General features: G+C 45.6%; 1 protein-coding gene across 3 annotated transcripts in view; it reads left to right on the top strand.

Moving 5' to 3' along the window:
* The window catches only part of LOC145349811 (dynein regulatory complex subunit 11-like), a 207,466-nt gene that overhangs the window by 162,101 nt on the left and 18,563 nt on the right, over positions 1-26,802 (top strand). For all 3 annotated transcript variants that reach the window (XM_080198356.1, XM_080198355.1, XM_080198357.1), the window contains 2 exons: positions 4,551-4,637; positions 5,363-5,540. In XM_080198356.1, coding sequence (XP_080054482.1) covers positions 4,551-4,637; positions 5,363-5,540 — 265 coding nt within the window. The remainder of the gene's footprint in view (positions 1-4,550; positions 4,638-5,362; positions 5,541-26,802) is intronic.

Raw genomic sequence — 26,802 nt, 5'->3', positions numbered from 1 at the left:
CACTTTCCCGCCCTCTCCCCATAACCCTTAATCCCCTCTCTTATCAAGAACCCATCAACCCGCTTCTTAAAAATATTTAGCGAGGCAGCCTCCACCACTTCAACGGGCAGAGAATTCCAGAGATTCACCACCCTTTGAGTGAAGAAGTTCCTTCTCAACTCCGTTCTAAACCGCCTCCCCTTTATCTTGAGGCTGTGCCCCCTAGTCCTACTGTCTTTTTTGAGCAGGAAGAGTCTCTCCACCTCTATCCTATCCATCCGAAGCATTCTCATGAAATCTTGCTGCACTCACTCTAATTCCTTCACAAGACTTGATGCGATGGTCGAGCTGAGGCTGAAACAGGAATTTTGTAAACAATTTTAATCTGCTTCTTTGAAAAAATATATCCTTGTATTCGGAACAGTTCAGGAGGTTAACTGAACTCATTCCTAGGATGATGGGCTCATTATAAGATGAAAGGTTGAGCCTATGCCTATTCAAGTCTAGAAGAAAGAGAAGTGATCTTATTGATCTCTGCACAATCCTGAGGAGCTTTGATAGGGTAGATACCAAGAAGATATTTCCACTGGTGAGAGACTAAAACCAGGGTAAGTTTAAGAATAAGAAGCACATCAGGAGCCCAGAATCTGCACCAGTCAGATACAAGACCACAGCTCAGAAATCAGTAGTGAGGATTTCTTGACCCTCACGTGGAAGAACTTTTACAGCTGTCGCCCACACCCTCTACCATCACAGAGACACACACTTGGTTTTAGAGAGGCCTTGGGGTCACAGGCTCATAAGCAACTCACTCTCCCTGATCCACAGCAGGTAGAGGGAGGGACATGCTCTTATGGCGACACTTGCAGGCCTAATAAAGGACAGGAATTTGCAGAGGCCCGGTTAGATGATGCCTCTTGGCTTGGTCACACATCTGTTGCAGGAGGCTTTTCATAGGAAAGGATGTCAGCTACATTCTTTGGATTGAAAAGCTGATTGGAGGTGACACCATGCCTTCTCTCTGAGTAGCATGCCAGTACTCTAAGGCAACTAGGTCAAATCTGAGAGGGTGACAGAAACAGTGGAGACCTTGGTGTGAAACCTCTGTCCTTTTCCCACCCACCATCGGACTTGGCCGAATAAAAGGAACATTCCACCCAGTTATTGCAGGCCAGAGGCCTACCGGAATAAATAGTGGCATTCCCATGTGCCTGTTTTCCTTCTTGACGGTAACATTCATGGATTCGGGAGATGCTGCCAAAGGAAGTTTAGTGGCTATTCCTGTGACATTGACTGAGGGATATATAATGGCAAGGACACTGGGAAGAAATCACCTGCTTTTCATAATGTCATGATATCTTTTGCATTCTCCTGAAACTGCAGTTGCAAAATTCATTCAATATTACACTGGACTGACAGCCTAAATTTTGAGCTCAAATCATTTGATTGTAATCTGAACACACAACATTTGATTTGATTTGATTTATTATTGTCACATGTATTAGTATACTGTGAAAAGTATTGTTTCTTGCGCACTAAACAGACAAAACACACTGTACATAGAGAGGGAAAGGAGAGAGTGCAGAATGTAGTGTTACAGTCATAGCTAGGGTGTAGAGAAAGATCAGCTTAATGCGAGGTAGGTCCATTGAAAAGTCTGATGGCAGCAGAGAAGAAGCTGTTTTTGAGTCGGTTGGTACGTGACCTCAGTTGTTTATATCTTTTTTAATGAAAAATGGTGGAAGAGAGAATGGGGTCCAGGATGTGTGGGGTCCTTGATTATACTGGCTGCTTTTCAGGGGCAGCAGGAGGTGTAGACAGTGTCAATGGGTGGGAAGCTGGTTTAAGTGATTGACTGGATTTTATTCACCACCCTTTGTAGTTTATTGTGGTTCTAGACAGTGCAGGAGCCATACATCTATGATACAATTGGAAAAATGCTTTCAATTATGCATCTGTAGAAGTTGGTGAGAGTTGTAGCGAACATGGCAAATTTCCTTAATCTCCTGAGAAATTAGAGGCGTTGGTGGGCTTTCTTCACTATTGCATCTGCATGAAGGGAGCAGGACAGGTTGTTAATGATCTCAACACCTAAAAAATTGAAGCTCTCGACCATTTCTACTTTGCCCCCGTTGATGTAGACAAGGGCATGACCTCCACTAGTCTTCCTGAAGCTAATGACTATCTCCTAGTTTTGTTGATAGTGAGGGAGAGAGTCTCAATCTCTTTCCTGTACTCTGTCTCGTGATTGTTTGAGATCTGACACACTACAGTGGTGTCATCAACAAACTTGAAAATCGAATTGGAAGGGAATTTGGCCATATAGCCATATAGTCAAAGGAGTGTGGTAAGGGACTGAGGACACAGCCTTGTGGAGCCCCAGTGTTGAGGATGATGGTGGAGGAAGTGTTGTTGCCGATCCTTACTGACTGCGCTCTGTGGGGTTAGGAAGTCTGGAATCCAGTTTCAGAGGGAGGAGCCGTGTCCCAGACCATGAAGTTTAGAAATGGGTCTCATAAGAATAATGGTGTTAAAGGCTGAGCTGTAATCTATGAATAGGAGTCTGACATAGTTGTCTTTGTTATCTGAGTGTTCCAGGGTTGAGTGTAAGGCCAGGGAAACCAGGCATGTGCTGTTGACCTATTGTAGCAATAGGGGAATTGTAGTGGATCCAGGTTGTCTGGGAGACGGGAATTGATTTGTGCCATGACTAACCTTTCAAAGCACTTCATAATCATGGATGTCAGAGCCAGCGGATGATAGTCGTTAAGGCACGCTACCTGGCTATTCATTGGTACTGAGATGATGGTCGTTTTCTTGAAGTAGTAGGGATCTCAGCTTGTTGGAAAGAGAGGTTGAAGATGTCCACGAATACCCTGCCAGCTGGTCCGTGCAAGATCTCAGAGCTCGTCCAGCTACCTCATCTGGGCCAATTGCTTCCCATGGGTTGACTTTTGAGAAGGCTGCTCTGATGCCGGCAATGGTAACCTCAGATACATGTTCATCCAAGGCTTCTGGGATGGAAGGCATGCTCTTGCTGACCACTTGATCAAAATGGGCATAGAATGCTTTAGGCTTATTGGGAAGGAGTACATTAGAGCCAGCACTTTTGCCTGCCTTCATCTTGTAGCCTGTTGTGTCTTGCAGACCTTTCTATAATCGGTGGGAGTCCGTGTGACTAGTCTGGGGTTCTAGCATGGTACAAGAACAAGGCCTCAAGTGTTTTGGCTCAAGGCTATTTGTAGTGGTGTATATTTTGTCCAGTGCGGTCTTCATGTCTGCTCGTGGTAGGATGTAAACTGCTGTCAGAATAACAGAGGTGAACCTCCGTGGAAGCTCATGGGGGTGGATTTTAGCATCAGGTATTCTAGATCCGGAGAGCAGAAACTCACCAGTGTAGCAATGTCTAGGCACCATGAGGTGTTGATTAGAAGGCAGACACCACCTGCCCTAGTCTTGCCTGAGGCCACTATGAGGTCCATTCAGTGGATTGAGAAGTCCTCTGGTTGTAGGGCACAGCTCGGTGAGGCAAAATTGAGCCATGTCTCTGTGAAACGGGGCACACAGCAGTCTCTCAGTTCTCTTTGGAAGGTGAGTCCGGCTTTAAGTTCATCTAGCCTGTTTTCCAGAGATTGGACGTTTGCTAGGAATAAGCTAGGGAGTGGTCCATGGGACTGCGTTGTTTAACTCTCACCTGTAGACCTGCATGTTTCCTATGCTTCCTGGGGTGACTGCTTCTTTTCAGGCCTGGGAGACAGTGAGAGTAATATACAGTATTCAGGGTATGGGTGAATCCATTGAAGTTCTTCACTCTGGTCTGTGTGGCTTCAGGTAAGAGTTATCATTCTGATCTGATGAAGGACCGTTACAGACTTGAAACATCACTCTGTTTCTCTCCACAGATGCTTCCTGAGATGCTGAGTCTTTCCAGCAGTTTCTGTTTTTATTTTGGATTTTAAGGATGGCAGTATTTTGTATTAAACATTTTGTCTCTGTCTTCACAGTAGAAGTCACAAGTTTCATACCAGAAATAGGTACGAACCTAGAGTCTAAAAAGACTAAGGAAATAAAGAGCGGCAAAAAAAGTATTGGGAAACTTGGACTAAAGTCCGACAAACCCTGGGCAATGATGTGTTGAACCCTAGGTTCAGAGATAGTGGAGTATTGGCTGTGATTTTCTAACGCTCTTTGAATTTGGAATGGTCCCATAAGATTGGAAGTTAGCAAATGTTACACTGCTTTTCAAGAAAGGGTGGGGGGTGGGGGGCGTGGTGGCAAGAGTAAATAAACAACTATGGCTGAAATATTATCACCCCACCCACAATGGGAGTTGGAGCTGGTAAGGGGAGGATAATGGAAAGGTTCGTTGAGCTTGGGCAGGATTTTACAGTTTCGAGGCGAGCAAGGCCTTAAAATCCTGCCCCATATTTATCTTCTGTTTAGTGCATTGTGTTGTCAAATATTTCCCACTGCTTAATTTTTCAAGTTGAATAAGATGTTTTCAAGTCTCCAATGTTTTTGCAACATGTATGTTTTAATCCAAAGCTTGCTGGTGGTGTGATTTTACTCAGGTTGCTCGCCTGTTACAGCCTTCTGTTGTGTGGATTGATAATGCGGAAAAAACGTTCTATAAGAAGGTACCAAAAATGGAAAAGGAGGTATGTGCAGTTTTCACAATAAGTAATATTGAGGCCATTAACTGGCCCAAGTTGTGAATCATAGAATCCCAATGGTGCAGAAGGAGGTCACTTGGCCCATTGGGTCTGCACCAACTTTTCAAAAGAGCATCTTGCCAAGGACCATCCAATCGCCTTAACCCCATGCATTTACCATTGCTAATCCACTTAACCTGCACATCTTTGGACTGTGAGAGGAAACCAGAGCACTCAGAGAAAACCCACACAGACACAGGGAGAATGTGCACACTTGACACAGTCACCCAAGGCAGGAATCGAACTTGGGTCTCTGGCATTGTGCCACCCAACGGGAAGTTGCTGTTTAAATAATAAAAGTTATGAACTAATTGATGCAGTATTACAGCCTATATGTTTGGGCTTCTTGCAAGTGCATTTCTCCTGAAGTATGATGGCTTCACTAAATTGAAGGTTTTTGGATCAATAGCACAGTATCCAGCACTTTTTCCAATTGTTCCATTGTAGCAGTATAAACAACCATTTTGTGAGACAAATAATCCATTTACATTTCTTTCATTATGGATCTTAGACCTTAGTAAAATATCAATCCACACTTGGCAACGTTTTTAAACAAGACAGAACAAATTTTAACACTTTGCATAAAAGATTGTGAAAAATTCAGTTGTTTAGTGTCAGCCTTCTTTTCTGTGCTTGTAGCATCAAATTTCTCCCTATGTCATCTTGTGTAGCTGGAACCAAAGCGGTTAAAGAAATCTTTCCCAAAAATACTCAAATCCATTAAGGCAGGAGATCGTGTTCTCATTGTGGGCACCACACAACGACCTTTTGATGCAGAATTGAAGTCCTTCTGTCGAGGTTTCCAGAAAATTGTGCTAATTCCTAGACCTGACTATACCTCTCGTTTTGGTGAGTACAGATCCTTTTATAGAGACGTTCCTGGATCTATGCACTGGTTCACTAAATTACTTAGATGCCATGAAAAAATTGAAAATATGGTAGACCAGAAATCATGTTTATGTAAAAAAAAGTCTTTCTCCTCTGTTTACATAAAGAGAAGGAAATTCAGTGAGGTGAACTGGCCAGCTCAATTTCCTGACACTTGCTGTACCGGGGTTATCGGTGCACGTCTACAATTTCAGGAAAGTATTTTCTTGAATCTGAAACATGAAAGAACCTAATGCTGCGCAGGTTATCTCTCTCTACACACTGACATTGAGCACTTAGTTCTCTCATTCTAAATCAATTTTTGTAAATCATAAATAAAAGCAGAAAGTGCTGGAAATACTCAGCAGATCTGACAGCATCTGTGGAAAGACAAACCAGAAAAGCTCCAAGTTGAATATGAGTTTTCTACAGAATTGAAGCAAGCTGAAAATCCCCACCAACCAAGGTCCAAAAAGGCCTTCTAGATAAAGTAAGTAATGTTTCACTTGTACTTTTTTCAATTTGGTATATTGCCTTCGCTTCACAAAGTGCAGTCTGTTTTGCACTGGAGAGGCTAACCGCAAATTGGATTACTGCTGTCTGGAACACTCCCATTCAATCTACATGCATGACTCCAAACTTCCATTTGCTTGCTGCAATTATTTTGCCAAGGTTAGGCTTCTGTCACCAGCACCCTTTATTTACTCTGATTATGGTACACAAAGCAAAGCCCCAAGATCTACAGTATTGGCCATGCTAAATTCTCGCTCAGTGTACCTGAACAGGTGCCAGAGCATGGCTACTAGGGGATTTTCACAGTAACTTCATTGCCTGTAAGCCTACTTATGACGAATAATGTTTTTTTTCCTTGGTTTTAAACTCCTGCTGCTCCTTTCCTATTGTGCCAGCTTCTGCACACTAAATAGGGAAATTCATTTTCCATGACATTCATGGGGAGATTCCCCCACATCCCCCATTTCCATCATAATATCACTTTCAGTCTGTTTCTCTCCCAGTACCCCTGCTGCGGGAAGGCCCTTTCCATTGCTCAGCTTGAGGTTAGTTGAAGATGGGACCCGATCTAGTGGTGTGAACTGAATTGGAGAACTTCGTTTTTGGAGGGGCCATTGTAAAGCCACAGACGTAGGTTCTTCCTGAGGCTCTGCTTCGCTTGGGGCTTCTTTCGCTTCAATCTTGGAACCTGTGTTCTCATCACCTGGAGGGGCAGGCATAGTGTCAAAGAAGAAAGAAGAACAAAGAACAATACAGCACAGGAACAGGCCCTCAGCCTCCAAGCCTGCACCGATCATGTGTTCCTCTCTAGGCCATCCGTTTGTATCCCTATATTCCCGGTCTGTTCATGTGGCTATCTAGATAGGTCTTAAATGATCCTAATGTGTCTGCCTCGACTACCTTGCTTGGTAGTGCATTCCAGGCCCCCACCACCCTCTGCGTAAAATACGTCCCCCACATATCTGTATTGAACCTTGCCTGCGCCCCCCCTTACCTTGAACTTGTGACCCCTTGTATTTGTCATTTCTGACCTGGGCAAAAGCTTCCAATTGTTTACCCTGTCTATGCCCTTCCTAATTTTATAAACTTCTGTAAGGTCACCCCTCAACCTCCCTTTTTCCAAGGAGAACAACCCCAGTTTACCCAGTCTCTCCTCACAGTTAAGACCCTCCAAACCAGGCAACATCCTGGTAAACCTTTTCTGTACTCTTTCCAAAGCCTCCACATCCTTCTGGTAATGTGGTGACCAGAACTGGATGCAGTATTCCAGATGTGGCCTAACCAACATTCTATATAGCTGCATCATCATATGCCAACTTTTATACTCTATGCCTCATCCTATAAAGGCATGCATGCCACGTGCCTTCTTCACCACCTTTTTCACCTGTGCTGCCACCTTTAAGGATCTGTGGACTTGCACACCCAGGTCCCTCTGTGTGTCTATACTCCTGATGGTTCTGCCATTTATTGTATAGCTCCTCGTGCATTAAATCTCCCAAAATGCATCGCTTTGCATTTATCTGGATTAAATTCCATCTTCCATTTCTCCACCCAATTTTCCAGCCAATCTATATCCTGTTGTAATCTCTGACAATGTTCATCACTATCTGCAGCTCCAGCAATCTTTGTGTCATCCGCAAACTTACTGATCACACCAGCTGTGTCTTCTTCCAAATCATTTATATAGATCACAAACAGCAGAGGTCTCAGTACAGAGTCCTGCAGAACACCACTAGTCACAGACCTCCAGCTGGAAAAAGACCCCTCTACTGCTACCCTCTGTCTTCTATGGCCAAGCCAGTTCTGTATCCATCTAGCTAGTTCACCTTTGATCCCGTGAGATTTAACCTTTTGTACCAGCCTGCCACGAGGGACCTTGTCAAATACTTTACTAAAATCCATATAGACGACATCCCCAGCCCTTCCCTCGTCAATCGTTCTTGTCACCTCCTCAAAAAACTCAACCAAATTTGTGAGGCATGACCTCCCTCGTGCAAAACCATGTTGTCTATCGTTAATGAGACTATTCAGTTCTAAATGTGTATAGATCCTGTCCCTAAGAATCTTCAACAATTTTCCTACCATGGACATCAAGCTCACTGGCCTATAATTACCTGGGTTATCCTTGCTACCCTTCTTAAATAATGGGACCACATTTGCTATCCACCAATCCTCTGGGACCTCACCTGTGTTCAATGAAGAAACAAAGATTTCTGTTAGAGGCCCAGCAATTTCATCTCTTGTCTCCCTCAGTAATCTAGGACAGATGCCATCTGGCCCTGGGGATTTGTCTACCTTAATGCTTCCTAAAACACCTAACACTTCCCCCCTTGTAATTGTAATTTGTTCTACTGGGTTTACACATCCCTCTGAGACACTACCAATCAACATATCCCTCTCCTTTGTGAATACTGATACAAAGTATTCATTTAGGATCTCACCTACTTCCTTGGGATCTAAGCATAATTCCCCTCCTTTGTTCTTGAGAGGTCCGACTCTTTCTCTGACAACCCTCTTTGTTCCTAATGTATGTGTAAAATGCCTTGGGATTCTCTTTAATCCTGTCTGCCAAGGACATTTCATGACCCCTTTTTGCCCTTCTAAATCCCTGTTTGAGTTCTTTTCTACTCTCTTTGTATTCCTCCATTGCTTCACCTATTTTTAGCTGTCTGGACATTATGTATGCCTCTTTTTTTCTTTTTGATTAGACCCACAATTTCACTGGTTATCCACAGCTCTCGAATCCTATCTTTCCTATCCTTCCTTATTACAGGCACATGCCTGTCCTGCACTTGTATCAACTGCTCCTTAAAAGACTCCCACGTGCCAGGTGTGGATTTACCCTCAAACAAACTCTCCCAATCAACAGCCACCAATTCCTGCCTAATCTGGCTGTAGTTAGCCTTTTCCCAGTTCAGCACCTTATCCGTAGGACAACACTCATCCTTTTCCATGACAATTCGGAAGTTTACAGAATTGTGGTCACTATTCACCACATGTCCTCCCACTGAAACTTTGAGCTGACTGGGCTCATTCCCCAGTACTAGGTCCAGTATAGCTCCCTCTCTAGCTGGACTGTCAACATACTGTTCCAAAGAACCTTCCTGTACGCATTTTATAAATTCCTCCCCATCCGGACACCCAGCCCTAAGGGACTTCTATATGAGGGAAATTAAAGCCTCCCACTACAACAACCCTATTTTTTCTGCACCTGTTCAGAATCTCCTTACATATCCGTTCCTCAACTTCCCGTGGGCTGTTGGGAGGCCTGTAGTACACCCCCAGCGTAGTGACTGCGCCCTTCCTGTTTCTGAGCTCCACCCACAGTGACTTGTTACATGATTCTTCTAAATTGTCCACCCTCTGTACCGCTGTAATATGCTCCCTAATCAGTATTGCTACTCCCCCACCTCTTCCAGCCCCTCCTCTGTCTCGCCTAAAACACTTACACCCCGGAATATTCAGCTGCCAGTCCTGTCCTTCTATTAACCAAGTCTCTGTCACTGCAACCACATCCAAGTTCCAGGCATGCATTAAGACTCTCAGTTCATCTGTTTTGCCTGTTATGCTCTTTACATTGAAGCAGATGCACTCTAGACCTCCAGGCCCACTAAGTTCATCCTCCTCCAGATTGCTCTTCCTCTTAGGTAGCCTTATCTTGGCCCCATGCTTGTCCCCAGTCTCTACACTTGCTGACCTATTGTTCCGATCCCCACCCCCCGCCACATTAGTTTAAACTCACCCAAACCACACTAGCAAAACTCCCAACCAGGATATTGGTGCCCCTCCAGTTCAGGTGTATCCCGTCCTTCTTGTACAGGTCCCTGGAAGATTTCCCAGTTATCCACGAATCTGAAACCCTCCCTCCTGCACCAGTTCTTTAGCCATGTGTTCAGCTGCACAATCTTCTTGTTCTTAGCTTCACTGGCACATGGCACAGGGAGTAATCCAGAGATTGCTACCCTAGAGGTCCTGCTTTTTAGCCTTCTACCTAACTCCCTAAATTGCAGCTCCCTGCTCTTTCTGTCTATGTCATTTGTACCAATGTGGACATTTGTCTGATTACCCTCCCTTTTTAGGATGCTGTCTACCTGCTCAGATGCATCCAGGACCCTGGCACCAGGGAGGCAGACTACCACCCTGGAGTCTCATTCCCGCCCACAGAACCGCTTGTCTGTGCATCTAACGATTGAGTCCCCCACTACTATTGCTCTCCTATTTTCCCCCTTTTTCTTCTAAACCGCAGAGCCCGACTCTGTGCCAAAGACCTGGTCACCGTGGCTTACCCCTGGAAGGTCATCTCTCCCGCTCCCCCCAGAGAATCCAAAATGATATATTTATTTTGGAGGGGAACAACCACAGGGGATCCCTGCACTGACTGCTTCCTCCCCTCCCCTGTCCTGATTGTCACCCAGCTAGCTTCATTTTGAGGCGTTACCATTCCTGATAACTATCACCCCCTCTGCCTCCCGAATGATCCGAAGTTCATCCAGTTCCAGCTCCAATTCCCTAAGGCGGTCTGTAAGGAGCTGGAGCTGGGTGCACCTCCCACAGGTGAAGTCAGCAGGTCCACTAATGGTGACTCTTACCTGCCACATTCTGCAAGAGGAGCATTGAACTGCCCAAACTGCCATCCTCTCCACCCAAACTCTCAACTGTCACCACGCTGTGTTCCCGCTCTTTAAACTTGTCAGCTTCAAGCTGTGGCCTGATGCTGGCAGTGGCCATCTCCCTGGCTGGTAATGAGGCCTGCATTCACACAGGCTCCCTACACCTGTGGTAATTATTTACAACTTTGCCCTGCATTTTTACTTTATAAGAGATGGGCTCCGTTTTCTCTGTTAAGATCCCAGGGACCCAGCTGAGATTATTCACCTGAACCGGGTCACTGATTTTGAACGTTCTTTCCATCCTTACAGAATCATGACTTTTCTTCTGGTACTGTTGTTGGGACTCAACTCTTCCTGCCAGGTTTCGGATGAATATGTTTTGTCACATCCAAAGCCTCCAGCCCATAAACATTCTGTTGGGGAATTCCTGTCATTGTGTGAGGGGTAATCCTATGGTCGAATAGAAATTATGCCCGTTTGGTCTCCATGGACACTGTAGGTTGTTTCTTCATGTTGAGCTTAAAAGTCTGCACTGCCCATTCAGCTAACCCATTTGATGATGGGTGAGCCATTAGAAACGTGACATTCTGGAACTTGGTGCTAGCAAATGCAGTACTGTTCTAAGAAACCACAGCGGTGTCCACCTCCATTTTTAATGCAGGGCTCCACTATTATGGGAATAATTTTGTTGTGGAGATGCAGTTTAATTGCATCACCCCTGTCTCTAATAATGGACACACCTTCAAGGTACCAGACCATACTGGCCTCAGCCACCTAAACAACATGCATTTTGTCTGTCCCTATAACTTTACCTTGGTTGTGGATGTGGACATTTTCAGTCTTTGTAATAGTCCATTGTTCGGCACCAAAACCTTCTGGAACATGTTCCACAGTAATATTAAGACCATCACTGTCTTTCTTTGACTGTCTGGAGATGCTACTTAGGTTCCAACATTGCAATAGATCCTCTGATTCACTACTAACACAAATGCTCTCAGTTGTGGAGTGAACGTTACATGAGTTGTTGTTAGGAGTACTGTGTACAGTTTTGGTCTCCTTACTTATAAGTTATAAGGAGAGGCTGAATAGACTAGGACTTTTTTCTCTGCAGCGTAGGAGGCTGAGGGGTGATCTTATAGAGGGCTATAAAATAATGAGGGGCAAAGATCAGCTAGATAGTCAATATCTTTTCCCAAAGGTAGGGGAGTCTAAAACTAAAGGGCATAGGTTCAAGGTGAGAGGGGAGAGATACAAAAGTGTCCAGAGGGGCAATGTTTTCTCACAGAGGGTGGTGAGTGTCTGGAACAAGCTGCCAGAGATAGTAGTAGAGGCGGGTACAATTTTGTTTTTTAAAAAGCATTTAGATAGTTACATGGATACGATAGATATACGGGGATATGGGCCAAATGCAGGCAATTGGGATTAGCTTAGGGGTTTCAAAAAAAAGGGCGGCATGGCCAACTGGGCCAAAGGGCCAGTTTCCATGCTGTAAACCTCTATGACTCTATGACATGAGAAATGATATACTGGCACTGGAGAGACTGAGTAGACTGGGCTCTACACTTTGGAATTCAGAAGAATGAGGGGAGATCTTATAGAAACATATAAGATTATGAAGGGAATACGTAAGATAGAAGCAGGAATGTTTTTCCACTGGTGGGTGAAACTAGAACTAGGGGACGTGGCCTCAAAATAAGGGGAAGCAGATTTAGGACTGAGTTGAGGAGGGATTTCTTCACACAAAGCGTTATGAATGTGTGGAATTCCCTGCCCAGTGAAGCAGTTGAGGCTACCTCATTGAATGTTTTTAAGGCAAGGATAGATACAATTTTGAACAGTAAAGGAATTAAGGATTATAGTGAGCGGGCAGCTAAGTGGAGCTGAGTCCATGAAAAGATCAGCCATGATCTTATTGAATGGCGGAGCAGGCTCGAAGGGTCAGATGGCCTACTCCTCCTCCTGGCTCTATTCTTATGAGTTCCTCCTCCTAATCAGAGGAAACTGCTGTCTGAGACTCAAGTAGTTCCTGAGCTCCTTTCTGTCCCTGGGGAGATCTATTTATGACCCCCTGTATTATCTGTGGCCGTCATATCACTTGCCATTTCAATTTGCCACTGATTTCATTTTGGACTGCTGCAGTGTTCCAGTGAAGCTCAACACAAACTTCAGGCCTCAGCTTCCAATTAGGCACTTTTCAGCCTGCTGGACTCAACATTGAATTCAACAGTTTCAGATAATGAGCTTTGATAGAGTTATTTCAATGGCCTTTTTTAGATCCAGGTTGTGTTCTACTAATTTTTTTTGAGCTATCATGTTGTTAATTCCACATACTGATCTGTCTCACAACTTGTCTTTAAGAGGTGACCTGAATTCACAATCCTCTTCCAATTTTTATAACCTGGTCAAAAATTCAGTGAAATATTCCCCAGGGGTTCTCTCTGCTGTGTTAAAGTGGTATTGTTGAAGTATAATAGAGGGCTTTGCTTTGTCATAGCCATTTATCAAGTCTATTAACTTATTAAAGGTTTTCGAGTCAGAGGCATCTGAATAGGTCAGAATTTTTAATCCTGCTGAATGCCAGGACCTCTCATGCCATCAGCAGGATTACTTTCTGTTGTTTATTTCCCTTAATATTATTAGCTTGGAAGATGTAATGCATGTACTGTGCATATTAGGCCCAGTCTTCTATGCTTGCATCACAGGTTTCAAGTTTATCAAAAAGAGACATTTTTTCTTACCGGAGAAAAATTACTTGTCTTGATGATGAAGATAATAAAAGGGAAAAAAAAACTCATCTTACTCCTCATGGCCAATGTAATAATCTCACCAAGTCCAGTCTTCTGTCACTAACACCCTTTATTGACACAATGAATAAAGCACCTCGGCTGCAGCTATGGCACACGAGCCAAAGCCCGAGACTCTCAGTCCTCAATCTGGGTAGAGGTAAGTTTTAAGAACATAAGAAATAGGAGCAGGAGTAGGCCATCTAGCCCCTCGAGCCTGCCCCGCCATTCAATAAGATCATGGCTGATCTGAAGTGGATCAGTTCCACTTTCCCACTCTCTCCCCTTAACCCTTAATTCCCTTGTCTGTCAAAAACCTATCTACCCGTGACTTAAATGTATTTAGCAAGGTAGCCTCCACCACTTCAACAGGCAGAGAATTCCAGAGATTCACCACCCTTTGAGTGAAGAAGTTCCTCCTCAACTCCGATCTAAACTGTCCCCACCTGCCCCTCTTATCTTGAGGCTGTGCCCTCTAGTCCTGCTGTCCTTTCTAAGCGGGAAGAATCTCTCTACCTCTACCCTATCCATCCCTTTCATTATCTTATACGTCTCTATAAGATCCCCCCTCATCCTTCTAAACTCCAACGAGTACAGACCCAGTCTATTTAGTCTCTCTTCATAGTCCAACCCTCTCATCTCTGGTATCAGCCTAGTGAACCTCCTCTGCACTCCCTCCCAAGGCCAAAATATCCTTGTGCAAGTGCGGCGACCAAAACTGCACACAGTACTCCAGCTGTGGCCTCACCAGTGCCCTGTACAGTTGCAGCAAGACCTCCCTGCTTTTATATTCTATCCGCCTCGTTATAAAGACCAGCATACCATTTGCCTTCTTGATCACCTGCTGCACCTGCAGACTGGGTTTTAGCGACTCATGCAAAAGGACCCCCAGGTCCCTCTGCACTGTAGCATGCTGCAGCTTTTCGCCCTTTAAATAGTAATCCCCCCCTACTATTATTCCTGCCAAAGTGGATAACCTCACACTTCCTAACATTGTACTCCATCTGCCAGGTCCTCGCCCACTCGCTCAGCCTATCCAGATCCCTCTGCAGACTTTCCACACCCTCCGCACAATTTGCTTTTCCACTCATCTTCGTGTCATCAGCAAATTTCATCATCCTACACTCAGGCCCCTCCTCCAGATCATCTATATAAATGGTAAATAGCTGAGGCCCCAGCACTGATCCCTGCGGCACTCCACTAGTCACTAACCGCCAATCAGAATAGCACCCATTGATACCAACTCTCTGCCTCCTATTAGACAACCAATCTTCTATCCACTCTATCCTTACCCCAACTCCATGCACCCTAACCTTCTGAAGCAACCTTTTGTGAGGCACCTTATCAAACGCCTTTTGAAAATCGAGAAACACCACATCCACCGGTTCCCCTCTGTCTATCGCACTAGTCACATCCTCATAGAATTCCAATAAATTCGTCAAGCACGACTTGCCCTTAACAAATCCGTGCTGCGTCTGCTCTATCAAACCATTCTTTTCCAGGTGCCTCAGTATTTCTTCTTTGATGACGGATTCAAGCATTTTTCCAACTACAGACATTAAACTAGCCGGCCTATAATTCCCTGCCTTTTGTCTGCTACTTTTTTAAACAGCGGTGTGACATTAGCCGTTTTCCAATCTTCCGGCACTTCCCCGGAATCCAACGAATTTTGGTAAATAATCACCAAGGCATCTACTATCACCTCTGCCATTTCCTTCAGAACCCTGGGATGCATTCCATCCAGTCCTGGGGACTTTTCCACCATCAGTCCTGTTAGTCTATCAAGCACTACCTCTCTAGTGACAGTAATCGCATTCAGGCCTTCAACTCCTACCATCCTTCTATCTTTAACATCTGGCAAACTATTCGCGTCCTCCTCCATGAAGACCGAGGCAAAAAACTTATTTAAAGCCTCAGCCGTTTCCTTATCTCCCACCACTAAATCCGCCCTCTCATCCTCTAACGGTCCAACATTCACTCTAGCCAGCATCCTCTTTATATATTTGTAAAAACTCTTACTGTCCTTTTTTATATTTAGTGCTAGTTTAGCTTCATAGTCTATCCTTCCTTTATCAACTTCTTAGCCATTCTTTGTTGATTTTTAAACCTTTCCCAATCTTCTAATTGCCCACTACTTTTAGCCACTCTGAACGCATCTGCTTTTAATTTAATGCTCTCCTTTATTTCCTTCGATAACCACAGCTGATTATCCCTTCTCCTACGTTCCTTCTTTACTATCGAAATATATTTCTGCTGAGCACCGAAAAAGATCTCCTTAAAGATCCTCCATTGTTCCTCAGCAGTCCTACCGACCAATCTGCGCCCCCAATCTACATTCGCCAATTCCTCTCTCATCCTATCGTACTCCCCTCTGTTCAAACAGAGGACACAGGTTCGGGACCCTACTTTCTCATCCTCCATCTGCATCAAAAACTCAGCCATACTATGATCGCTCGTCCCAAGAGGATCCCTCACAATAAGATCCCTAATTCTTCCTGCCTCATTACACAACACCAGATCTAAGATAGCTCGCTCCCTCGTTGGTTCCGTCACACACTGTTCAAGGAAACTATCCTGACAGCATTCCAAGAACTCTTCCTCAAGCCCACCACGTCCAACTTGGGTCAACCAATCAATATGCAGATTGAAATCTCCCATAATTATCGCTGCTCCATTTCTGCACGCATCATTTATTTGCTTGTTTATAGCCCGCCCCACCTCTAAGTTATTATTTGGGGGCCTATAGACCACCAGCGTCTTCCTCCCCTTACTGTTCCTTATCTCCACCCACAACGATTCCACGTTCTGCTCTTTGGAGCCTATATCTTCCCTTACTACCGCCCTGATATTATCCTTAATCAGCAAAGCTACCCCAACCCCTTTTTCCTCCTGCCTATCCTTCCTAAACACTTGATACCCCTGGACATTCAGTTCCCAGTCCCTGTCCCACTGCAACCACTTTTCCGTAAAGGCCACCAGATTATATCCATTTGTGCTGATTTGCGCCACCAGCTCATTCACTTTGTTCTGAATGCTTCGTGCATTCAGGTAAAGTGTCTTTATCCCAGCCTTTATCTGGACCTTATTTGAAGGAACGCTACCAACCTTTCTCATGCCCCCTACTCCCTTTGTTATTGGGACATCCTCAACATTTTCCCGTGCCCTTACCCTCTCTTCTACTTTAGATATTGTAATTTCTCCCACCCCTGCACCCTCCCCTCCCCTCATTAGTTTAAAGCCCTATCTACAGTCCTAGTTATACGATTCGCCAGGTCTGTGGTCCCAGCACAGTTCAGACGAAGATCATCCCATCTGAACAGGTCCCATCTGTCCCAATACTGGTGCCAATGCCCCATAAATTCAAACCCATTCCTCCCACACCAACCCCTGAGCCACCCATTCATCTCTTTAATCCTATTTACCCTGTGTCCATCTGCACGTGGTTCAGGTAGTGATCCAGAGATAACCACCTTGTCGGTTCTACTTTTTAATTTCATTCCCAGCTTTTCATACTCCCTCCCCAGATCCTCACTTCGCATTTTGCCTACGTCGTTGGCACCCACATGTACCACAACAACCGGATCCTCACCCTCCCACTCCAGGTTCCTCTGCAGCCCAGATGAGACATCCCATGATCCCACTGACCCTTTTCTATTGGTTGAGCCTCCATTCGTTCAGTAGGGGTATTCATATTTCATGAGCTCCATGAGGGCAGATCTATTCTGATCCCTGTATTGTCCATGGCCATCATATCACTTACTATTTTAATCTGCCACTCTGCTTTCACTTTGGCCTGCTGCAGTGTTCCAAAGAAACTCACCATAAACTTCAGGACCTCAGCTTCCAATGAGACAGTTTTCAGCTTTCTGGACTCAACACTGAGTTCAACAATTTCGGATGATGAACTTTGTGCCCCATTTTGACTTTTTTTGCAATATGCCGTTCTTAATTGTGTTTTTTATTCTTTTCTGTTTCAGACAGAGCTGTTCATTATTCTGCCATGCATATGTATTCTGAACAAATGCTTTTGGTCTAATTATCCAAGGAGTGGTAATTATTGTCAGATTGCCATTCCACTCTTACTTATTTTACATAAAGATGGAGCACCACGTTTCTGGCCCAGTGTTCAAAAATGTGGGAAAACCTCCTTCGTAGGGCAGGATTGTTGGGGAAGCTAAGCCACCCTTTTATGACACTGGACACCATGTTTCAGTAAGTCTTGATTCACTAACAGACTGAAAAGCTTTCAAACATTTTACTAGCTTTTCATTGTGTTAGTGAATAAGTGTGAACGAGGTAAACAGATAAATGAGGAAGGTGGCAGAGTAGGAAGAATGACAGGATGGGTAGGGCAGCAGTGTGAGTAGGATGCAGCTGAGTAGGGTGCTGAGTTCAAACTGAATGGGGGTGTCAGAGGGTCGATGGAGGGTGGGGGAGTCGTGAAACAAAAGGGAGGGTGTGTCAGAGAGTCATTGGAGGGCCAGGCAGGAAATTGGAGGGTCATAGTGGAATCTGAAGGTCGAGTAATTCAGAGGCCCAGTAGGGAGTGGAGAATCAGAGGGCAAAGCAGAGTTGGACGGTCAGGGTGGGTTATGGCAGGTGTCAAAGGATTTTGGGTTGGGGGTTACTGAGGGTCAGGGGTCAGAGAGTCAAAGTGGCAGGAAGGCATGGTGTGGGGGTGGGGTGGGGGGGTGGGCGGCAGTGCAGTTATTGAGATGATAAGAAATAGGAACAGAAAAAGGCCATTTGACCCATCTAGTCTGCTCCACCGTTCATTGGTCATGACTGATTTGATATGATAATCCTCAACCTTCTTTTCTTGTCTTATCCCCATAACATTAAAAATCTATCTTATCCTTTGACATATTTAATGACCTAGTGTTTATAGCCCTCTACAGTAAAGAATTCCATAGATTCACTACACTCAGAGAGAAGAAATTCTTCCTCATCTCTGTCTTAAATGATGTGGAAATGCCAGTGTCGGATGGGGGTGGCAAGATGAGAGGTCACACGACACCAGGCTGTAATCCACTAGGTTTATTTGAAACCACAAGCTTTCAGAGTGCTGATTCTTTCGTCAGGTCGAGACACTTCACTTGGATTATAACCTGGTGTTCTGTGACCACTTGTTTGGCCTAAGTGGACCACCCCTTACTCCTGTGATTATGCCTGCTGGTCCTAGACTCTCCCACAAAAGGAACAATCTCTCAATATTTACCCTGTCAAACCCTTAAGAAATATGTATGTTTCAATAAGGTTGCCTCTCATTCTTGCCAACTCCAATGAGTACAGGGCCAACCCACTCAACCTCTATTTCTGGCATCAACCATGTGAGTCTTCTCTGGACTGCATCCAATGCCAGTGTATATTTCCTTAGACAAGATAAAAACTGTTCAGTATTCCAGGTGTGGTCCACTTATTGTCCCATATTTTCACAAGATTTCCCTACATTTATACTCCATTCCCTTTGAAAGAAAAGCCAACATTCTTTTGATTTGATTTGATTTGTTATTGTCACATGTATTAGTATACAGTGAAAAGTATTGTTTCTTGTGCGCTATACAGACAAAGCATACCGTTCATAGAGAAGGAAAGGAGAGAGTGCAGAATGTAGTGTTACAGTCATAGCTAGGGTGTAGAGAAAGATCAGCGTGGTGCAAGATAGATCCATTCATCTGGCAGCAGGGAAGAAGCTGTGTGTTGGTTGGTAGGTGACCTCAGAATTTTGTATCTTTTTACTGAAAGAAGAAGGTGGAAGTATGTGTGTCCAGGGTGCGTGGATCCTTATTTATGCTAGTTGCTTTTATGAGGCAGTGGGAAGTGGAGACAGAGGGTGGTATATTACCATTTTTTTGGCTAAGGGCCGGGCAGACTTGAAACTGGTAGAGTTTTGGATCCGTTTTTTGGGTGTGTTTTTAGGCCCCCGCATATAAACACTCTGGCTGCAAAATTTTGGGTGAGTCTAATGCTTGCTGCAGAAGCCTGTGGGTGGGGCTTAACGAGCACAAAAGCCTGCTGCTCCAAGCAGAGCCTCCAACTGTGCATGTGCAGAAAAAAATAAACTCTCAAAGCTCTGCTGACAGATCTTCCCCGGGCCGGATAATGCCTCCCATCTGGTTCCATGGGCATTGGACCCTTCCCACAACATTACAGATCACCCCCCTTATTACCCACACCCCCCCCAGCGATCACAGGCAGAGTGGCAGTGCCACCCTCCCCACCAATTGCAGGCAGAGTGGCAGCGCCTCCCCCCCTGGAACACAGCCCTCCCCATCTTCCACCCCCACAGGCCCCCCCAGCAACACAGCACAAACAGGCCCTTCGGCCCACAAGTTGTGCCGAACATATCCCTAACTTATCTATAACCCTCTATCTTCCTAAGTCCCAAGTACTTATCCAAAAGTCTCTTAAAAGACCCTATCAAATCTACCTCCACCACCACTGCCGGCCGCCCATTCCACTCACCCACCACCCTCTGAGTGAAAAACTTACCCCTGACATCTCCTCTGTACCTACTCCCAAGCACCCTAAAGCTGTGTCCTCTTGTGGCAGCCATTTCAGTCCTGTGAAAAAGCCTCCGAGAATCCACTCGATCAATACCTCTCAACTCTTATACTACTCTATCAGGTCACCTGTCATCCTTCGTCTCTCTAAGGAGAAAAGACCGAGCTCTCTCAACCTATCCACATAAGGCATGTCACCTAATCCTGGCAACATCCTTGTAAATCTCATCTGCACCCTTTCTATGGCTTCCATATCCTTCCTATAATGAGGCGACCAGAACTGAGCACAGTATCCAAGTAGGGTCTGACCAGGGTCTTATACAGCTGTAACATTATCTCCCGACTCCTAAACTCAATTCCTCGATTGATGAAGGCCAGTACACCATAAGCCTTCTTAACCACATCCTCTACCTGCGAAACCCATTTGAGCATCCAATGTACCTGGACTCCAAGATCCTTCTGATCTTCCACACTGCTAAGAGTGTTACCCTTAATATTATATTCTGCCATCCTATTTGACCTGCCAAGATGAACCCCCGCACACTTGTCTGGTTGAAGTCCTTCTGCTACTTCTCCGCCCAGTCTTGCATTCTATCAATGTCTCGCTGCAACTCCAAACTATCCACAACACCTCCAACCTTCGTGTCATCAGCAAACTTACCAACCCATCCATCCACTTCCTCATCCAGGTCATTTATAAAAATCACAAAAAGCAAGGATCCCAGAACAGATCCCTGGGGCATTCCACTGGTGACCGACCTCCATGCAGAAAAAGACCCATCTTCAACCACTCTCTGCCTTCTGCGGGCAGGCCAGTTCTGGATCCACAAAGCAATGTCCTCTTGGATCCCATGCCCCCTCACTTTCTCAATAAGCCTTGCATGGGGGACCTTATTGAACGCCTTGCTGAAGTCCATATAAACCACATCTACCGCTCTTTCTTCGTCAATGTGTTTAGTCGCATCTTCAAAGATCTCAACCAGGCTCGTAAGGAATAGAACCTATCAAATGTGATGGTGGGAAAGTTTGTATAGAACCGGTATAGAAGCAGAGGTACTCAATGAATACTTTACTTCAGTATTCACAGTGGAAAAGGATCTTGGTGGTTGTAGTGCAGGCTTGCAGCGGACTGAAAAGCTTGAGTATGTTGACATTAAGAAAGAGGACATGTTGGAGCTTTTGAAAAGCATCAAGTTAGATACATCGCCAGGACCGGATGGGATATACCACAATCTGCCTTAGACATAGCTGTGCTGACTATTTTTGATCATACTATTATCTCTCCAAATATTCATAAATCCTGTCTCTCAGGATCTTCTCCATCAACTTACCAACCACTGAGGTTAGACTCACCGGTCGATAATTTCCTGGGCTATCTCTTCTCCCTTTCTTGAATAGAGGAACCACATCCGCAATCCTCCGGAACCTCTCCTGTCTCCATTGATGATGCAAAGATCATCACCAGTGGCTCTGCAATCTCTTCCCTCACCTCCCACAGTAGCCTGGGGTATATCCCATCCGGTTCTGGCGATGTAGCTAACTTGATGCTTTTCAAAAGCTCCAACATATCCTCTTTCTTAATGTCAACATACTCGAGCTTTTCAGTCCACTGCAAGCCTGCACTACAACCACCAAGATCCTTTTCCACTGTGAATACTGAAGTAAAGTATTCATTGAGTACCTCTGCCATTTCTACCGGTTCTATACAAACTTTCCCGCCATCACATTTGATAGGTTCTATTCTTTCACATCTCATCCTTTTGCTCTTCACGTACTTGTAGAATGCCTTAGGGTTTTCCTTAATCTTACCTGCCAAGGCCTTCTCATGACCCCTTCTGGCTCTCCGATTTTTTTCTTAAGTTCCTTCCTACAAGCCATATACTCCTGTAGATCCCTAACATTATCTGTGGGTAACTATTAGGAAGGGGAAACCTCAGGTGATGGAGAGCATGCCAGTGGATGCCCCCCTTCAAAATAAGTACTCCTGCCTGAGTATCACTGGGGGGGACAGCTCATCTGGAGGAGGAAGCAGTGGCCAGGTCTCTGGAGCTGAGCCAGTACTTCAAAAAACTAAGAAAGAGAGCAGCAAGGCAGTACTAATAGGGGACTCCATAGTGAGGGGATCAGACAGGCGTTTTTGCGGACGCAGACGGGAGTCGTGGATAGTGGTCTATCTCCCTGGAGCTGGGATCCGGGATGTCTTTGGACGCGTCCCAGACATCCTGAAAGGGGAGGGTGAGGAACCGCAGGTTGTGGTTCATATAGGTACTGCTGACATAGGCAGGAAGAGGGAAGCAGTCATGAAAAGGGATTATAGGGAACTGGGTAGAACATAGAACATAGAACATTACAGCGCAGAACAGGCCCTTCGGCCCACGATGTTGCGCCGACCAGCTTTTAAAAAAAAACACTAACCCACTAAACCAATCCCATTTCGTCCATAAACCTATCCACAGATCTCTTAAACGCCCCCAAACTAGGCGCATTTACAACTGCAGCTGGCAGGGCATTCCAGTCCCTCACCACCCTCTGGGTAAAGAACCTACCCCTGACATCAGTCCTATAACTACCCCCCCTTAATTTAAAGTCGTGCCCCCTCGTGCTAGCTTTCTCCATCCTAGGAAAAAGGCTATCACTATCTACCCTGTCTAAACCTCTAATCATCTTATACGTTTCAATAAGGTCCCCTCTTAGCCGCCTTCTTTCCAGCGAAAACAACCCCAAATCTCTCAGTCTCTCCTCATAGGATCTCCCCACCATACCAGGCAACATCCTGGTAAACCTCCTCTGCACCCTCTCCAAAGCCTCTACATCCTTCCTGTAATGTGGGTAGGCAGCTGAGAAAGAGGAATGCGAAGGTAGTAATCTCAGGATTGCTGCCTGCGCCGCAGGAGAATGAGGGCAGGAATGGAATGAGGTGGAGGGTGAATGCGTGGCTGAAGGACTGGAGCATGGGGCAGGGATTCCGGTTCCTGGATCACTGGGACCTCTTTCGGGGCAGGTGTGACCTGTACAGTAAAGACGGGTGGCACTTGAATCCCAGGGGGACCAATATCTTGGCGGGAAGACTGGCTAGGGCTACTGGGGGGACTTTAAACTAGAAAGGTTGGGGGGAGGGAACAGAGATGAGGAGACTGAGAGCGAGGAGGTTAGCTCCCGGGTAGGGAAGGACTGTGGACAGTATGAGAGGGAGGTTAGATGGGTCGTGGAGAAGAGAAATGTCCAGACTGAGGGGCTGAGGTGTGTCTGTTTTAATGCCAGGAGTGTAGTAAATAAGGTAGATGAGCTTAGGGTGTGGATTGCTGCTTGGGAATGTGATGTGGTGGCCATTACAGAGACTTGGATATCTCAGGGACAGGACTGGGTACTTCAGGTGCCAGGATTCAGGTGCTTCAGGAAGGACAGGGTTGGGGGCAAAAGAGGTGGTGGAGTGGCACTGTTGATCAGGGACAGTGTCATGGCTGCAGAGAAGGAGGATGCCGTGGAGGGACTGTCTACAGAGTCTCTGTGGGTGGAAGTTAGGAACAGCAAAGGGTCGATAACTTTGCTGGGTGTTTTCTATAGGCCGCCCAATAGTGACAGGAAAGTTGAGGTGTAGATAAGGAAACAGATTCTAGAGAGATGTAGTAATAACAGAGTTGTCGTGATGGGAGACTTTAATTTCCCAAACATCGATTGGAATATCCCAAGGGTAAGGGGTTTGGATGGGGAGGAGTTTGTTAGGTGTGTTCAGGAGGGTTTCCTGACACAGCACGTGGATAAGCCTACGAGAGCAGAGGCTGTACTTGACCTGGTGCTGGCTAATGAACCAGGACAGGTGTCGAATCTCTCAGTAGGAGAGCATCTCGGGGATGGTGATCATAGTTCTATCTCCTTCACGATAGCGTTGGAAAGAGACAGGATCAGGCAGGCTAGGAAGGTGTTTGTCTGGAGTAAGAGGAAATATGAAGACATCAGGGAGATAATTGGACAAATAAACTGGAAGGAGGTGTTCTTGGGGAAAAGTACAGAAGAAAGGTAGCGAATATTCAAGGAATGTTTGACTGGAGCTCTGCACGATAACGTTCCGATGAGACAGGGAGGTTTTGGTAGGGCACGGGAACCGTGGTGCACGAAGGTTGTGATGAACCTTGTCAGGAAGAAGGGAAAGGTGTATAAAAGGTTCAGAGAGCTAGGAGATGTTAAGGATCTAGAGGAGTATAAGGCTTGTAGAAAGGAGCTTAAAAAGGAAATTAGGAGAGCCAGAAGGGGTCATGAGAAGGCCTTGGCAGGTAAGATTAAGGAGAATCCCAAGGCCTTCTACAAATATGTGAAAAGTAAAAGGACGAGAAGAGAAGGGATAGGACCTATAAAAGGTGAAGGGGGAAAAGTCTGTGTGGAACCGGAAGAAATGGCAGAGGTGCTTAATGAGTACTTTGCCTCGGTATTCACGGTGGAAAGTGATCTGGGAGGTTGTACTACAGGTTTGCAGCAGTCTGAAAAGATTGAGTATGTAGATATTAAGGAAGAGGATGTGTTAGAACTTTTAAACTCTATCAAGATAGACAAGTCGCTGGGACTGGATGGGATGTACCCCAGGTTACTGTGGGAGGTGAGGGAAGTGATTGCAGAGCCCCTGGCGATGATCTTTGCTTCGTCGATGGAGACGAGAGAAGTTCTGGAGGATTGGAGGATTGCGGATGTGGTTCCTATTTTCAAGAAAGGGAACAGGGATAGCCCGGGAAATTACTGACCGGTGAGTCTGACCTCAGTGGTTGGTAAGTTGATGGAGAGGCTTCTGAGGAACAAGATTTATGAGCATTTGGAGAAGTTTAGAATGATCAGAAATAGTCAACATGGTTTTGTCAAGGGCAGATCGTGCCTTACGAGCCTAGTTGAGTTCTTTGAGAATGTGACTGAGCACATTGTCGAAGGAAGAGCGGTAGACGTGGTTTACATGGACTTCAGCAAGGCGTTTGATAAGGTCCCCCATGCAAGACTTCTTGAGAAGGTGAGACGGCATGGGATCCAGGGGGCTGTTGCCTTGTGGATCCAGAACTGGCTTGCCTGCAGAAGGCAGAGAGTGGTTGTGGATGGGTCTTTTTCTGCATGGAGATCGGTCACCAGTGGAGTGCCCCAGGGATCTGTTCTAGGACCCTTGCTGTTTGTCACTTTCATAAATGACCTGGATGAGGAAGTGGAGGGATGGGTTAGTAAGTTCGCAGACGATACAAAGGTTGGTGGTGTTGTGGATGGTCTGGAGGGATGTCAGAAGTTGCAGCGTGACATAGGTAGGATGCAAGACTGGGCGGACAAGTGGCAGATGGACTTCAACGCGGATAAATGTGTAGTGGTCCATTTTGGCAGGACCAATGGGATGAAGGAGTACAATATCAAGGGTAGGAGTCTTAGCAGTGTTGAAGAGCAGAAGGACCTTGGGGTCCGGGTCCATTGGACTCTTAAATAGGCCTCGCAGGTGGAGGATGTGGTCAAGAAGGCGTATGGTGTACTGGCCTTCATTAATCGAGGGATTGAGTTTAGGAGTCGGGAGGTAATGCTGCAACTTCATAGGACCCTTGTCAGACCCCACTTGGAGTACTGTGTGCAGTTCTGGTCGCCTCACTACAGGAAGGATGTGGAAGCTATTGAAAGGGTGCAGAGGAGATTTACAAGGATGTTGCCTGGATTGGGAGGCATGCCTTATGAAGATAGGTTGAGGGAGCTGGGACTCTTCTCCCTGGAGAGATGAAAGTTGAGAGGCGACCTGATAGAGGATTATAAGATGTTGAGAGGAATAGATAAGGTGGATTCTCAGAGGCTATTTCCCCGGGCTGAAATGGTCGCTACGAGAGGACACAGATTTAAGGTGCAGGGAAGCAAGTACAGAGGAGATGTTAGGGGTAAGTTTTTCACTCAGAGGGTGGTGAGTGGAATCGGCTGCTGTCGGTGGTGGTGGAGGTGAACTCGCTGGGGTCTTTTAAAAGACTTCTGGATGAGTATATGGGATCTAATGGGATTGGGGGTTATAGATAGGTCTATGGCTTAGTAGGTATAGAAGTGATTGGTGCAACTAGTGGGCCGAAGGGCCTGTTTGTGCTGTAGTGCTCTATGTTCTATTACCTACCTCCCTGAATCTTTTGTACACTTTTCTTCTTGACTAAATTCATTACAAGTTTCGTGCACCACGGTTCCTGTAACCTACCAAAACTTCCCTGTCTCATCGGAACGTTGTCGTGCAGAACTCCAGACAAACATTCCTTGAAAATCTGCCACATTACTTCTGTACATTTCCCCAAGAAAACCTCATTCCAATTTATGCCTCTAATTTCCTGCCTGATGGCTTCATAATTCCTCTTACTCCAGATAAACATTTTTGTAACTTGCCTGATCCTATCTCTCTCCAATGCTGGTGTAAAGGAGATAGAGTTATGATCACTATACCCAATATGCTCTCCTACTGAGAGATCTAACGCCTGTCCAGGTTCATTACCCAATACCAAATCAAGTACAGCCTCTCCTCTCGTAGACTTATCCACATACTGTGTCAGGAAACCCTCCTAAACACACCTAACAAACTCCTCCCCATCTAAACCCCTTACCCTAGGGAGATTCCAATTGATATTTGGGAAATTAAAGTCTCCCATCACACCAACTATGTTATTATCACATCAACACAGCCACACTGCCCCCCCAATCCTCCACCCCTACAGGCTCCCCAACAACACAGACCCCCATTCTCTCCTCAGTAACACACAGCCACAACTCATGCAATATTGACCAAATACACTGCTGCTTGAAAAGTCCTGAGGCTGCAGCACTGCTATTTCAAAGGGCTTCTAGTGCATCCCCAACTGGA

The sequence above is a fragment of the Carcharhinus amblyrhynchos genome, chromosome 11, assembly GCF_965287045.1.
Source record: "Carcharhinus amblyrhynchos chromosome 11, sCarAmb.v2.hapA, whole genome shotgun sequence".
Taxonomy (NCBI): Eukaryota; Metazoa; Chordata; class Chondrichthyes; order Carcharhiniformes; family Carcharhinidae; genus Carcharhinus; species Carcharhinus amblyrhynchos.
This window is presented reverse-complemented; position numbering and strand designations above follow the sequence as displayed.